Source organism: Nymphalis io, chromosome 29 (genome assembly GCF_905147045.1).
Source record: "Nymphalis io chromosome 29, ilAglIoxx1.1, whole genome shotgun sequence".
Taxonomy (NCBI): Eukaryota; Metazoa; Arthropoda; class Insecta; order Lepidoptera; family Nymphalidae; genus Nymphalis; species Nymphalis io.
In genome coordinates, this window is record NC_065916.1 from 2,315,323 (window position 1) to 2,332,223 (window position 16,901).

The following is a 16,901-nucleotide window of genomic DNA, read 5'->3' on the forward strand; positions in this document are numbered from 1 at the left end:
TGTGTGTAATTTTAGTGAAATTCTGCCACATGTGTATTTCACCAACCGGCATTGGAGCAGCGTGGTGGAATAAGCTCCATACCTTCTCCTTAAAAAGAGAGAGGAGGCCTTAGCCCAGCAGTGGGACATTTACAGGCTGTTTCGAGATCTAAATCTGTGGTGTTCATGAAACGTTTTTAAATGTCGGCGAAGTTGTTATCGGTTAAGTGGAATAGTGTTGTATTATAAATTACTAGTTGTAGGGCTTTGTGCAAGCTCATCTGAGTAGGTAATACCCACTCATCAGGTATTCTACCGCGAAACGGCAGTACTTGGTATTGTTGTATTCCGGTTTGAAGGGTGAGTGTGCCAGTGTAAGGCACTAGAGACATAATATCCTAGTTACCAAGGATGGTGGCGCATTGGCGATATAAGCGATGGTTACATCGCCAATGTCTATGGGCGTTGGTGACCACTTGCCACCAGGTGGCCCATATGCTCGCCTACCTATTCCATATAAAAAAAAAGATATGTTAAGAAACTGTGCGATTGTAATATAGCAGAGCTATAAGCAATACGCGTGGAATGTGTACAAATATTAAGCAACTTTTTGTTTATAATATAGCTGAGCTATTAGCGTTTTGCATGGTATATATACCAGCTCACGTGTTCCCCTCCTCTTACAACACGGGTTCCTTCAAACGAGGCGTGAAGAGGCATCTTGCGGGCCGGCAAGGCGAAGGCGGCTAGTGCAGAACGTTTTTCCCGTCTGTACTGGCCGTCGTCGCGTTTGGACTCTACTACCACTTACCATCAGGTGGAGTAGAGTCATTTGCCCTCCCGGCGAATATATATATATAAAAAAATGTTTACATCTAAGGTTTGTTTACAATTACTCCTGTCATTGAGATTTACAATAAGAGATGTCGTCACTCACTTGTTGTGATGTATGCTTAGTTTGAAATTAGCAACCGATTATAAATCGTAACGAGGAATTGATAACATATATATTGAGATAGTGTTTTAATTTAGTTTTCAATATAATATTTTATTTAGCGTAATATATAAGTACATTAGTTAGTAAGGTAATTCTCGCACTTGATGGCCACGACTCCGGCCTGTGGTTGTCGTAAATAAAGAAATCAGAACAAAAAAGCTGTGGAGAAATCAATTGGCCCTCTTGTGCGCGAAGCCCCTCATTTTGACTAAAATGGATTTAGTAGATTTTAGTACTTTAATTGGACGTTTTATTGAATTAGTAGGGGGAAATTTGATGCTTCCCTACTTCTGTAAATCGCGGAAAATTGAGTGATGCGTAAAGCTGAGTACAGATTAAAGCATTTATTGGTAACAGAACAACGAGCCACTTTAATGTGGCACCGTATCACGAACCGAACTTCGAGAACCGACCTCAAAGTTTTGTTTGAACCTGATTTAAAAAATTAACGCATATTTGGTTTAGCGTTTAAAGTCTAAAGCTTGTCTCAAGACAAACGCGGAACACGCGAATTACAAGACCGACATTTAATCGTAGAGTAAATGCAAGATAGAAAGAAAGGTTATATGTAGATAAACGCTCACTTGGCATGAGTATTACGTGTAACGCGAGCATTCGCAGATAGTTTCTTTATGTTAGGAATGTGTCAAATATTTAAACAGCTTAAAATTGTGTATGGTCTCATACCAATATATTTCATAACGTATTTGACAGTCTGACACAAGGCTACTTGGAAGGTCTACGTCAGTCAAATTAATGACAATTAATACTTAGTAATGTATAGTTTAATAAACAGAGACAAAAAATATACAGCAATAATACACTTTACATGGAAATGCTCGCGAAAATGCTGTGGTCTATACTAGTGGCCTTTTTTAGGCCATGCCCCACCTTAACATTTCTAAAATTGTTATGCCTCCCATACATAAAAATTGCTTTGTTCCCTTAAGAAATATAAATGATAAGTTTTAGGAAGAAATCACTATGAAATTGTGGTGAATCCCCGACGAAGTTTACTTGACGACTCTAATTATCCAGTTGATATTTTGGTAACGTCAAACGAAATTATACCTGATAATAATTTACAGCATTTTTTAAGGATTTGCCTTTTTTGTTAAATTTGTCACCGATAAGCATTGCATTTAAATAACCCAAAGCGAAGGGGTTAAAGTCGTGTCGAGTCTATTTTTTAATTGCCCCCCTTAACTATCAAATTGCCCCCAGTAGGGCGTGGGCCCACGTTGGGAAACACTGATCTATGCCCAACTTGAGAATTTAATTGAGCTGCTGTGCGCCGGTGCTATGCACTGTACATGGCACCGTGCACGACGCCGCGGCACTCGCGTTAGCGGCGCGTGACGTTACACGGTGGCCGATGCCGCTACGTAGACATGTGTCCACGGCCTTATTCGTTACTAAAAAACTGAATATATTATTGAGTACTTATTTAGTAATTAAATTCGCTAATAAGAAAAATAATACAAGAACGAACTATAATTTAAAGTATTGAATATGTGATAAAAACAACAATTATTTCTAGACTATTCAACAACTTAATGACAAATAACAACTGACATTTAATTGACGCGATATAGTCTGTGGTATTAAATGGATTCGCGGAAAAATGGCGTTTTTAATGGCGACTAAGTTGTTATCGGAACTTTGGAAGTAAAATTTAAGTATAAGTTGTTAAATGTAACAGTGTCGTGTTATACATAGAGATGTATTAATCGAGAACTGTTCGTAGTGTACAATACAGCAGAGGTATTAGCGAATCGCGTGGAATATGTAAATCTATGGTTTGTTTTGAATATGCTGTATGTAAGGGCAGATAATAAATAATACCTTGTCAAATTGCGGTGTTTATTTTTTTAAGGCAAATTTGTTATGTACTTTTAAATTGAGAATTATTTCTTTAGAAATTTATCGGAAATTTTTGAATGTTGCAAAGAATTAAATTGTGTTATATTATAAATATTTTATGGCTTTACCTATAAATGTTGTTATATTGTGTTGTCATTTAAAAGGTGCATTTTTATATAGTAACAATATAACGGTTTTTTTTTATTAACTGTCAGGCTGACAGTCAACGGATAATAAATTAAATAAAAAAAAATTAATTAAAAAATGTGTTTTATTGTTTACATTTATTTCAATACCTACATTCGTCTACATTTGGTTTAAGTGATTTTGATGCTTTTTTATTACTGAATTCATTCAGCGGCAAAGCTAACTTAATCGATTGTGAATATTAACGGAACGGTTGGCGTTCAAGCCGAAGGTTGTGGGTTCGATTCCCACCCACATTTGTGTGCATGAAAATGTCAGTTTGTTCTGAGTCTGGGTGTAATTATCTATATAAGTATGTATTTACAAAAGAATAGTAGTATATGTAGTATATCAGTTGTCTGGTTTCCATAGTACAAGCTCTGCTTAGCTTGAGATCAGATGATCGTGTGTGAATAATGTCCCAGGATCAGTGGCGTAGCTAGGTGCACTAGGGCCCCGGTGCTTAAGGAAAGAATCTGCTCTCATCCCCTCTTTCCGTTTAGCTTGATTTAGCTTGATTATTGGCCTTTAAAATTACAGATAGGAACAAGAATAGGAAGCAGTCAGTTCAACTTATCCCTAGTAAGCTAAATCCATACGACGCCTCTATGAGGGTTAGAATTTCTATGGGTTTAGTGGTTAATAATAAGTCGAGATGGCCCAGTAGTAAGAACGCGTGAATCTTAAGCGATGAACGTGGGTTCAAACCCGGGCAAGCACCTCTGAATTTTCATGTGCTTAATTTCTGTTTATAATCATCTCGTGCTTTTCGGTGAAGGAAAACATCGTAAGGAAACCTGCATGTGTCTAATTTCATCGAAATTCTGCCACATGTGTATTCCACCAACCCGCATTGGAGCAGCGTGGTGGAATAAGCTCCAAACCTTCTCCTCAAAAAAGGGAGAGGAGGCCTTAGCCCAGCAGTGGGACATTTACAGGCTGTTACTTACTTTTTACTTACTTAGTGTTTAATATTAATTAATAATATAATTCAAAAAAATGGGAACAAATAAACAACGACGCACATGACAATACAGAATATTTATTATACAGATGAGATCAATAAAAACGATTTTTAACAGAATTCCCCGTTCACACAAGAATTATTTTTTTCTTTTATATTGTTTTCTTTTCAAAGCTGAGGTTAGAGGCCCTCCTGAGCTCTGGAGCCCCGGTGCTCTGCACCACTTGGCCGTACGATAGCTACGCCACTGCCCAGGATATTATTATTATTATATATAAATAACGTAAAATCCGTTTCTATATAATAGAGTCTGGCCTTCAGCTCATTGATTATACCCACCTTTTTGGGATATCGTACTTGGAGTTTCCATAGAATACGATCACTTAAAAACAACGTGGTTTAAACAAAATAGTGACTAATAATTATTATTCCTAAATATTTCCTTAACGAAGCAATGTCCTTAGGCTGTTGCTAAACAGGAGATATCTTTGGTCGTGAATCTCGAAGGTTCAAAATCTTGAATTATTTACAGAGATTCCTAGATTTACTGGTGGTAGCATTATGTGCAAGCTCGTCTGGGTAGGTACCACCCACTCATCAGATATTCTAAGCAAAACAACACAAGGGTGAGTGAGCCGGGGTAATTACAGGCACAAGGGACATAACATCTTAGTTCCCAAGGTTAGTGGTGCATTGGCGATGTAAGCGATGGTTAACATTCCTTTCAATGCCAATGTCTACGAACGGTGGTTACCACTTACCATCAGGTGGCCCATTTTCTCGTCCGCCTACCTATTAAAGGAAAAAATACAAAACCGTTGTCAAAAAGAGACGCGCTCTAATTTAAAACCGACATTTTGTTAATGCGCTGAAAGATAAAGTAATTAATTAATTATTGGCGCGACTTGTGATTTGCTGAACGTTGAACATTTTATGGATTTATTTATTTGGCTCATATAACTAATACAGTCAGTAAAAGCAGTACATATACAAAAATAAAACCACAATATTTCACAATGCGTGCCACAGATATCATAAGTATAATACTAGAGGGCTAGTTACTAATTGAAATTTTATAGAATTAGTTTACGCCCGCGTTTTAGGGGGGAAGGAACTGGTGTTAGGAATGTCCTTAGGGTGTTCAAGCTCGCTACATAGCAAATTGCCTTAAATCCTGTTCAATGGTTTAGCCGTGAAAGCGTCACCGACAGAGAGTTGCAGAGTCGCATTTATAATAATAATATATAATGGAGTTCATCTCGCCCAACCCACCCGGTGACGCTGTAGAGGCCATTAGGGCCAACAGCTACTAGACAGTTCGAAAAAAAGGGCAAATAGGCCTGATGTTAAGTGGTCACCACTGCCCATAGACATTGCACCCAAACTTGGGAACTATTATGTTATGTTCTTGAGTCTGTAGTTACACTGGCTCACTCACCCTTCAAACCGGAACGCAACGTCTGTTAGCTCTGCCGTCTTGGTAATTTCGCGTTTCTTATATACTTATATATGTATACCACGGCTCCCTTCGAAATTATAAAGTTAAAAATGTCATACGTTATGTAAAAGCACAAAACCCTTATCCGTTGTATATAAAGGTTATATACAGTAATGACTAATTATTTACTTAGATTACGAACGCGTATATAAACTTTGTTTTCCTTGTCTCATTTTATCATATTATTTTGACCTCAGTGTATTTTATGAAATAGTGAGGGGGTGAAATATGAGATTATATCCATAAACCATATATCGATGAAAACACGGATGTTATCTGTCTTTGAGTGCGATACAATAAATTCTTTTAGTGACAAAAGTTCTTTTTTTTTGTAGTATAGGTTGGCGGAGGTTGTAAGAAATGTTAACCATCGCTTACATCACAAATGCGCCACCAACCTTGGGAACGAAGATATTATGTCCCTTGTGCTCAAACCGGAACAAAACAATAACAAGTACTGCTGTTTTGCTGTAGAATATCTGATGAGTGGGTTGTACCTACCCAGACGGGCTTGCACAAAGCCCTACCACCAGTAGGGCTTGTGTAGCTTTAAGTTTTTTTATATACTAAATACACATCTCAACTTCGCACAAGTACAATAAGGCTCTACATAGTACGTTTATATATATTATTCTATTGGTTTATGCGGTGTACGCTAAAATTCCCAATCTGCATGTTGTTGTGTCATACCTCTCCATTGGTGGAAGGAAGAATCGTGAGGAACAAATGCATATCTGAGTGTCCTTGAAAATGTCTATTTGCGTTAACAAAGTTGTACTCAATATAATATATATAAGTACAAATATTTGATGAGTGGGTATCTATTCAAGCTCCCAGAAAGCTCTTAATTTAACATAAAAACTATACATGAAATAAAATGATATAAAGCGATAGTTTGCATATTTTTGGCAACAGCATCGATATCGATAGCAATAGCGCTACATCACTGTGCTGTGCTAGTGCTGTGATAAATGTAAAGATTTTTTCCTGAACAAGCAGTCACCGATCCGGTTCGTTAACGGGACGACCCGTTTTTTGTTTATGTAATTAGTAATATTAAATATGTGGTAAGTTTAAAAAGTATTTAGATTTAATTAAGATATTATAATGTTTTTAACTTCTTAAATTATTCGTGTTATAATTTCATGGTTTTTTGGAGTTAAGTTGACCAGATTTGCTTCATTTTATGATGAGATTTTTCGTGTAATGTTTATCTTTGTTTGAATACATAACATAGATTAAATATAAATAATGTTTCTTGCCCGGATTTGATATCACATTTGGTTAAAACTGATCTCCTCCTCAAACGGGAGAGGAGGCCTTAGCCCAGCAGTGGGACATTAACAGGCTGTTACTGTTACTGTTACTGATCTCAGATATAATATTATATATTTCTTTTGTACATAAGAAATATACACAATCTTGAGATTGGCCGCCGTAGCCGAAATCAGTCTGGACATTATTTAGGCTAAGTTTATATGTAACGCTCGTTAACGCGCGTCAACGCACGATATAATTTAAAGAGAGTTCACATGACAAGTGCTTACTCACTACTTGTCACTACTCGTCAGTCTAGTTTGGAGGAACTTAAAAAAAATGTTACATTAATATCAAAACGCGCGTGCGATCGCCTGCGTCTAGAGACAATTTCTGTGAGCGCTGCGTTGACGTTAACGGCTCGTGTGATCGGTTTTTTAAGTAAATACTGGGAGGAGTCATATATAATACAATGTCATCTGAACATAGACTTACATTAAAGCCTAAAATATATACAAATAAAAATAGCCACTGTATAAATCGTGACCGCGTGGAATGGCGATAATGCTAGCAGTATTTCTCCGCTGCAGCAATTCCGATCCTCTGGGCGTAAAATAAACCAGCCCTCCTGTCACCATAGAGCTAATCTCTCAGTAGGAACAATCCATAGAGATTAACTAACTGTGCAAGGCATGTTATAGTGCACATGTGTGTGCGCAAAACACAAGTGCACTCTCTATCCCCTCGCTCTCATAATCTGATGGGACGGCAATGCGACACATGTTTTCCGAGGCACGGGGCGCACACAGTTCCAACATCCAGACTCCGGGCTGCTACTGAGAATTTTTCTTTCTAACTTCAAATCAAAACATCGGGATATATGTACATGAATATACATATAGTACTAGCTGACCCGTTACTATTTCGTTGGCCGGTAAACAGTTTTAAGTTTACTTATTTTGATAAGAATTTATAATTGTTGATAATATGACCAATAAACATAACCTAAAGATTTAAATATTTTTTAACATAAAAAACTACTATTTGCGTCTTAAATATAAAAGTTAGATACATACTGTCGCTCACTTTTTTGTAGGCATTATCAAGCTCTTCAATTTCTTTTTAGAACTCAATCATATATTTCTCATCGTTAAGGCAGCGTTCGTAAGAAAAGTTTTCGCTTCGTTCGACCGATCGGATTAATGTATAGCTTATAACACTCACAAATAATGTGGCTTTCTATGGGTAAAGGAATTTTCAAAATCGGTTAAGTAGATCTGGAGATTACCCCCTACAACCTCACAAAGTCACAAACTTAACCTTTTTTTTAAATATTATAATATATTATAGTACAGATAACAAAGTATTTTATAAATTCTGCGAAATTTTTATGTCACTTTTGTATTGCAGGATTCATTTGGTTCCCGTATGCGGCTGGTTGATTCTGAGCACAACTGCTGACTTGAACATTTCAGAAACAGAAAAAATATTATTAGACTATATTGATGCAAGCGCAGGAAGTACCACTAGATCGATCGTTCTAGAAAATTGTAAGTTTAGGATTAGGATATTGTTCAAAAGTAAAATACGTATGTTAACAGCCTATCTATGTCCCACGAATGAGAAAGGAAATTTCTATCGTGGAAAAAATTCTGATGCTTAAATAAAAAATATGGTCGTTACGGGTCGACGTGAAATATCGATATTGTTACTAGCTTAATAAATTTATATTAAAGTAATAATAATAATTTCAGTTCAATTATGTGATCACGAAAACGGCGATGATGCAAGGTGTGTGAAGAAATCACGCTGCGAAGAGGAAGCTCCCCCACTGGATCCCGCGACGACATTTAAATACAGGTACAGGTTTGCCTGCCTCGTTGGTCTAGTGGCTTGATGTAAGGCCGCAGACCCGGTGGTCCTGGGTTCAATTCCCAGGTCGGGCCAATAAAGTTATTGGGTTTTTCTGTCAGAAAATTCTCAGTAGCAGCCCGGAGTCTGGAAGTTGGAAGTGTATACACTCCCGTACCTCGGAAAGCACGTAAAGCCGTTGGTCCTGCGCCTGAACTCTTTGCGGTCGTGTCGGATTTCCGTCCCATCGGATTATGAGAGTTATGGAATAGAGAGTGCACCTGTGTTTGCGCACACATTCGTGCACTATAATATCTACTGCGTAGTTGGCTAATCTCTCTTGAGATTAGCCGCCGTGGCCGAAATCGGTCTGGAGGACATTATTATTATTACAGGTAGGAAAGGATTTATCAAAATCCGAACAACTGTATACTCCGTCCCATTGAATTACGAATGAGATAATATGTACACTTGCATATTTCATATTTAAAATCGAAACAAAAATATAACATAATATTAAAGACGTAATAAAATACATGATGACTAATCAGAAATTATGACGATTAATCAAAGAAGAAATAACTCGAAAACCAATTGGTAACACCCTTTTCTACAGAGAATTGGTCGAAGGTGGTTGCACATACCTGCAGACTTGCTGCCCTGAAAATAAAATAAGGACCGAACCAAGGAAACCGAAAGTGGAGAAGAAACGTGGGTGTGGATACAGCAACCCTGGGGCGAACATCCTTCGAGAACTGAGTGATAAATATGGATACGCGGATTATGGGGACTTCCCATGGATGATTGTCCTGATGAAGTAAGCTGTAGTTTTTTTTCTCATTTATCTATTTATTTATTTGGATCTCCAACAGCTGTACAAAATACACATTCAAAACACTTATTACATAAACTTAAAACTAACTATGCACAACCGATTACAGGAGAACAAACCATTTACGAACACAATTACAAAATATACAAATCAAAAATAAAATAAAAACAGAAAATAGATTTTTTTTAAATAAAGAACAAAAACGAAAACAGAAACATAAGGTAGTATTAATAAAAATTTTAAACAAATTACCAGCTTATACTAAAAGAAACATCGCATTTTTAATATAGATTTTTATATAGATAAAGACTTGTTTTCTGCTCATTTGGTGTATCTGACTATTACGTAAAATTTGATGTGGCTGCGTATTTTTATCAGGCAGCATTACGATTAAAATTTTAGGATTACATTCTTTGTTATGTATTATCAATTATTTGGCCTTTCTTGTATTATTGTCAAATGATCTTAGTGGGTTTCTGGATTCCTAGGCTGGTCTGGATGCCTGGATCTGTAACAAGTATATGAAGACCTTTTATTAAAATTGCATTGGATTCTAAAACTGTGTTGTAATTATAGGCTTTTCGTTAATTTGTGATTATAATTCATCTCGTGCTTTACGGTGAAGGAGAACATCTTGAGAAAACCTGCATGTGTCTAATTTCACTGAAATTCTGCCTCATATGTATTCATTCAACTCGCATTGTAGCAGCGTAGTGGAATAAACTTCAAACCATCTCCTAAAAAAGGGAGAGGAGGCCTTAGCCCAGCTGTGGGACATTCACAGGCTGTTACGTCGCACATTTTATGAGTTGTACAGTAATCATATCCACATTTTAATTGTGGGGCTTCTTAAACGAGCCCTCTTTTAAGGGAGATATATCAGATTCGATTAATTAAAGCAGTAACAGGTGATTTATACCAGAATAAGGTTTTGGGTCAGACTTTGGAAAGAATTAATGAAATAGTGTAATTTTAATATGCAAATTGTTACAGAAAAGGCATACCCAAGGAGAAATTTGATAAAGCATACATCGGCGGTGGAACCCTCATTGATCCATCCGTCGTGATAACTGTAGCTCATAAAGTGGACGAAATTAGTCACAATGACGTAAGTGTGCTTATTAAAATTGTTTCTGTCCCGATTCTCCATAGCTTAGGTTAGGTTTAGTAGGTAGCAAGTATAGTTGTGGATTATGAGGTGCAAAATTCGATATTAAGAAGTGATTACGTAATTGATATGCTTACGCAAAATATACAAAGCCGTTTAATATTGAAATGAATGATTTAATTTTGATTATATCGCTTTTTAATAATCATTTTACATGATTAAAATAAATTGAAAAGCACCAGGTTCGCAATATTAAGTTCTTCTCGAGAAACTCAAAAGTTACATTTTTCCTCCTAATAAATGATATGTCTTCTATATCAATATTATTATATTTGACTGCATCGTTGGTCTAGTGGCTAGATAAAAACCCGCAGACCCGGAGGTCCTGGGTTCAATTCCCGGGTCGGGCCAGTAAAAAGTTATTGGGTTTTTCCGTCAGAAAATCCTCAGTACCAGCCCGGGTCTGGAAATTGGAACTGTGTACACTCCCGTGCCTCGGAAAACACGTAAAGCCGTTGGTCCTGCGCCTAAACTTATTCCGGTCGTGTCGGATTGCCGTCCCATCGGATTATGAGAGCTAGGGAATAGAGAGTGCACCTGTGTTTGCGCACACATTTGTGCACTATAATATGTCCCGCACAGTAGGCTAATCTCTCATGAGATTGGCCGCCGTAGCCGAAATCGGTCTGGAGGACATTATTATTATTATATTTTGACAGTAGCTCATTCATCTGGCGTTCTATTTTAAGCCAATAATTTCTTAATAGTTGATTTGCCGCGCTGGTGAGTGGGATACAAAATCAGAGGATGAATCCTATAAGCATCAAGACAGAGAGGTGAAGAGCATCGTTATACATAGTGATTTTGTAAGGGGTGAGTAGACTGCGATTATTGGATTTACTTCAGCCAAAATGATTTCTCGTATTATGGTAGCAGAGGTGGCGCGTGAACGATACTGATTGTAAATAAAAAACAAATATCCAACTTGGCAGCGATGTATTATATTCCTTTATGTTTACAACTCTTTTTACCGCCTTTTTTAAGAACATGTTGCCAGCATAAAAATATAAAAAAAAAACAGTTACCACGTGCATGCTACACTACATGGTAAGGAGTCAAAATTGAACCTTAAGCTTAAAGACATACGGATATTATAAGGTGAACATAACTGTGAACTATTTGTTTTTTTTTTATAGAATAGGAAGGCGGACGTGCATATGGGCCACTTGATGGTATGTAGTCACCAACGCCCATAGACATTGGCATTGTAAGAAATGTTAACCATCGCTTACATAACTAATGCGCTACCAGCATTGGGAGCATTTTGTACAACCTATAATGATTCTTTATAATTATTTACAAATCCGTTAAGTTAAATAATGTTATAGACTTACACTATGTACTTAAAAAGTAAATACCAGTTAAAGATGCTCTATTCCGTGGACTACTGATGATATTGAGGACAGTTTTTTACTGGTGGTAGAGCTTTGTGCAAGCTCGTCTGGGTAGGTACCACCCACTCATCATATATGCTACCGCAAAATAGCAGTACTTGGTATTGTTGTGTTCCGGTTTGAAGGTCGAGTAAGCCAGTGTAATATCAGGCACAAGGGACATTACATCTTAGTTCCCAAGGTTGGTGGCGCATTGGCGATGTACGCGATGGTTAACATTTCTTGCATGCCAATGTCTATGGGCGTTGGTGACCACTTACCGTTAGGTGGCCCATATGCTTGTCCGCCTTCCTACTCTATAAAAAAAAAAAACAAAAAAAAAGTTTTGAATCCACTGTAACTTAAACGGGTATTTACAGCTTAAATTGGACGAAGTATTACATAGCTACATATATATATATATAATGCAATAATATATTATTTTGTGACAAAATCTAACATTTTATAATACCTTAATGATAAATAAATTTTTATTGATTTTTTTTTCTATCTTAAACAGCACACGCTCATAACGATGTAGCGTTGATCATTTTGAAAGAGCCGTTTGATTTGGACGGAGCTCCTCACATAGGGGTGGCGTGCTTGGAGCAGAAACTACCTAGCCCTGGAACGGAATGTTTCAGTATGGGCTGGGGCATAGACTTCATAAATGGCGAGAAATATGCCTCAATTCTTAAAAAGGTAAATTATTTTTTTCAGGTTATACCGATATATATATATATACCTATCTATACTATATATATATATATATATATATATATATATATATATATATATATATATATATATATATATTTATACTATATATATATATATATATATATTTATAGTATAGATAGGCGGACGAGTATATGGGCCACCTGATGGTAAGTGGTAACCACCATTCATAGATATTGGCATTGAAAAAGAAGAATGTTAACCATCGCTTCATCGCCAATTCGCCACCAACCTTTGGAACTAAGATTTTATGTCCCTTGTGCCTGTAATTACACTGGCTTACTCACCCTTCGAACCGGAACACAACTGCTGTTTTGCGGTAATTCTACCGCAAATCATCAGATATTCATCTGATGAGTGGGTGGTACCTACCCAGACGAGCTTGTACAAAGCCCTACCACCAATAAATCAGTCTAGCTGCACGGACCTTTCGAGGACGACGTTTATCAAAGCGAATTGTCATGAAGAAGAATATTGTGAATAAATCTATCATACGTCTCCATAAATATATTGTAATATAACAATAAACGCTGACTTTAAAATAAGTAGAATCTAATACAGCAGTACTTGGTATCGTTGTGTTCCGGTTTGAAGGGCGAGTAAGCCAGTGTAATTAGAGGCACAATGTACATATCATCTTAGTTCCCAAGGTTGGTAGCGCATTAGTGATGTAAGCGATGGGTAACATTTAGTACAATGCCAATGTCTAAGAGCGTTGGTGACTACTTACCATCAGGTAGCCCATATGCTCGTCCGCCTTCCTATTCTATAAAAAAAAGACTGATTTAAATAATCTTTGATTAGAAGTGTTTAATTATTCAATATTTTATTGCAAGAAACAATTGTCACCTAAAGTGAACTGCTTAAGATGATAATGTACAATATTTTATTAATTTCAGTTGAAACTGCCATTGGTTGCGGCTGACAAGTGTCAAAATTTCTATCGGAACAGTCCATTGGGTCAATTCTACAGCTTGCATAAGTCTCTCACGTGCGCTGGGGGAGAGGCTGGTGTTGATACTTGTATGGGTGACGGCGGGTCCTCCCTCGTGTGTCCTATCGCTGTAAGAATTTTATTTATGGTTGAGAGAAGAAAAGTATTATTATCAATACTATTTATAGTGAATTTCAATTTGATTTAATAATCATATTGTAATTTTATTCTTCACTTGATTTTTTTTGGTCTATAAGAATGGATTTATTTATTGTTATCACATCTTATATTTTGGTCACTCAGTTGATAGAAAATAAATAATAAGCACGCTTTTTTTTTTATAGAATAGGAAGGTGGACGAGCATATGGGCCACCTGATGGTAAGTGGTCACCAAACGCCCTTAGACATTGGCATTGTAAGAAATGTCAACCATCGCTTATAGCCAATGCGCCACCAACCTTGGGAACTAAGATTTTATGTCCCTTGTGCCTGTAATTGCACTGGTTCACTCACCCTTCAAACCGGAACACAACAATACCAAGTACTGCTGTTTTACGGTAGAATATCTGATGATGTATTAATATTGTAACTGTAATTGTTGGTAGTTCTATATTAAATAAATAAATAAAAATATTTGGCTAGTCTGTGAATGCAGGAAAACATCATCTTCAAGCCAGTGCTATAATTTTGGAATTTGTTTCAGGACGAATCTGGCTTACGATATTCCGTCGTTGGCATGGTGGCTTACGGACGTGGCTGCGGAGTAGAAAATCTACCAGGAGTTTATGTGAAGATACCGGAAGTGTACGGTTGGGTGTTTAGGGAAATGGTATTGCAAGGATACAACGGGAAGTTATTTGTCAGCTAGAAATGTCAGGAAATATTGTCATTTGAACCGTAAGAAGTACTGATAAATGTCATTTTTATATGCTTATATCATGAATTAGATTTGTGTAGTTGTATAAAAAGTTTTTACATATCATATGTTGTCTGATAACCATAGATTATATAATTGAAAAAAATGTGTAAAATCCTAAGTCACGTCACGAGAATTGATGAAAACATAACGTACTTACAATAACGAATCTTACGCTGACGTCATCTGACGCTAGAACACTCAGTAAGCCCCTACCATGTACCGAGCGCTAATATCAATTCTATATTTATTTCTTTATTTACAAAATAGAAATAAACATTACAGGCTTAACCTAAAGCGTTTACTAACTTAATTAATACAGTTTGTATGTATTACGCTGCCGTTTTGCGAAATACAGCATGATGAGTTAAACAAGTCGAGGCTTGGATTAAAATATGACAGAATACCTTGTGGGGGTTTCCTGTCACAAGAGGAAACTCCACTCCCAGGGAGCAAGTCTACGTCAGTCCTGCCAGTCAGTTATCACTATCAACTTTGATCTTCGTGATTGTTTGAATGTTATAGTTTAGTGGAATTGGAATGATCATGTCATCTTTTATTTAATAAATAACTTTAATCTATTTGATATTTCATTGATTAATCCTGTTGGAATAAAGTCTTGAAAAACAAGTTCAAAACAATTTCTAGTTAATAAATCGTTTTTCAATAGGAAGGCGGACGAGCATATGGGCCACCTGATGATAAGTGGTCACCAACGCCCTTAGACATTGGCATTGTAAGAAATGTTAACCATCGCTTACATCACCAATGCGCCATCAACCGTGGGAACAAGATGTTATGTCCCTTGTGCCTGTAATTACACTGGCTCACTCACCCTTCAAACCGGAACACAACAATACCGAGTACTGCTGTTTTGCGGTAGAATATCTGATGAGTGGGTGGTACCTACCCAGACGAGCTTGCACAAAGCTCTACCACCAGTAGACACAGTAGATGGTGACACAAAATCATTCATTTGTAACAGTATGGCGACTCTTCAGGGATCTACTTACGTTATGACGAAAAGGAAAATTATGGTCTTGGCGCTGGTATCAGCCCAATCGCGTGTTAATCGAACGTGTCTGATAAATTACGAGTGTTGAACGATTTGTTCCACAAAAATTCTTGCATTTTCCGACAGTCGATGCAAAAAGAAGTAGCCGGTAACGTAATGTCATACTTCTCCGGTGTGGATGCAAATGTTTACTAATATAAGATTTACACGAGAAACTAATTACATAATTTTTCTTATTTTATTTATTATCTATAATTTACTTTATACTTTATTGTACACCACACCACAAAGACAAACATACAAAACATGTATACAGCCTAAATAAAAGTACAATTATGGCGAACTTATCGCTACATAGCGATCTCTTCCAGGCAACCAACGGTGTGAGTTATTACAGATAGGATATGAGGTAGGTGGTGGTATGAATAAAATAATATTAATATTTAATTAAAACAAAACAAAATAAATAAATGTAAATATAAAACACATTATATATCAATAAATAAATTATATTATCAATACATACAAAATTACAAGTATATGATATAAGTACATACTATATACAGCAACAACGAATAAAACGATAAGTCCTCAAATATAACAAGAAAGAAAAAAGAAAAAAAATTAGTAATACAAAAAATACTAAAAAAAAAGAAATTATTGGTGATAAGGCATTTGAGACAAAAATATTTTTAAAATCTATATATAATATCTATATTATAAAGTATTTATATAAAACAAAAGCGAATACAAATAAATATATATGTTCTCAAATAAAGCTTCGACAGTGTTTTCTTTGTTCAGTCTTAAATTTTACAAAAGATTTTTCATTAATTAGTTCTATTGGTAAGGTAAAGTATTGTAATGCACAAATAACTAATTTTACTAATTACATACCGATTGCCGTTGAGGATCGAGACAATATCAAACGATTTCGTTTGATGCACTATGTCGCAAAGTAATTTTTTAACTTCTTCGCAAATATACTAAAGTTGGGGATATATATTAATGCATATCAGTTCACGTAAATGATTTATCAGACGTACGTAGTACATGATTAAAATTTTTGTATTCATGTGTTTGACGGGTTGAATTCTTCCGTAGCATTTTAAAAAAGCGTGACGCTATGGCTGACGTCACTGACATGATTACTCATCTTTGATTTTCAAAAGAAAGCTTTACAAATATTTCCAAAGCTTCGTTTATTTATCTGAGAGCGTTACTTCCTAGAGTGGTATGTACTGTTCAACAGCTCAAGCGAAAATATGCCTCGGGCGCTTATGTTAAGTATAAAATTATTCGAAAAACTATCTATGTACTTTTTTGATA

General features: G+C 36.2%; 1 protein-coding gene and 1 long non-coding RNA gene across 2 annotated transcripts; one reads left to right on the forward strand and one right to left on the reverse strand.

The window, feature by feature from the left end:
* Positions 1-4,051: 4,051 nt before the first annotated feature.
* LOC126779722 (uncharacterized) lies at positions 4,052-5,565 on the reverse strand. The gene is made up of 2 exons (XR_007670390.1): positions 4,329-5,565; positions 4,052-4,236 (listed from the first exon to the last, which is right to left on the reverse strand). It is a non-coding gene; the product is annotated as an uncharacterized LOC126779722 (long non-coding RNA).
* Positions 5,566-6,406: 841 nt separating this feature from the next.
* On the forward strand, positions 6,407-15,138 carry LOC126779575 (phenoloxidase-activating factor 2-like). Its single transcript, XM_050503688.1, has 9 exons — positions 6,407-6,554; positions 8,155-8,294; positions 8,499-8,604; positions 9,212-9,412; positions 10,421-10,535; positions 11,303-11,408; positions 12,489-12,670; positions 13,606-13,770; positions 14,345-15,138. Exons 1-9 carry the CDS (start codon positions 6,550-6,552, stop codon positions 14,507-14,509), a joined length of 1,185 nt encoding a protein of 394 aa, XP_050359645.1. The 5' UTR covers positions 6,407-6,549; the 3' UTR covers positions 14,510-15,138.
* Positions 15,139-16,901: the final 1,763 nt, after the last annotated feature.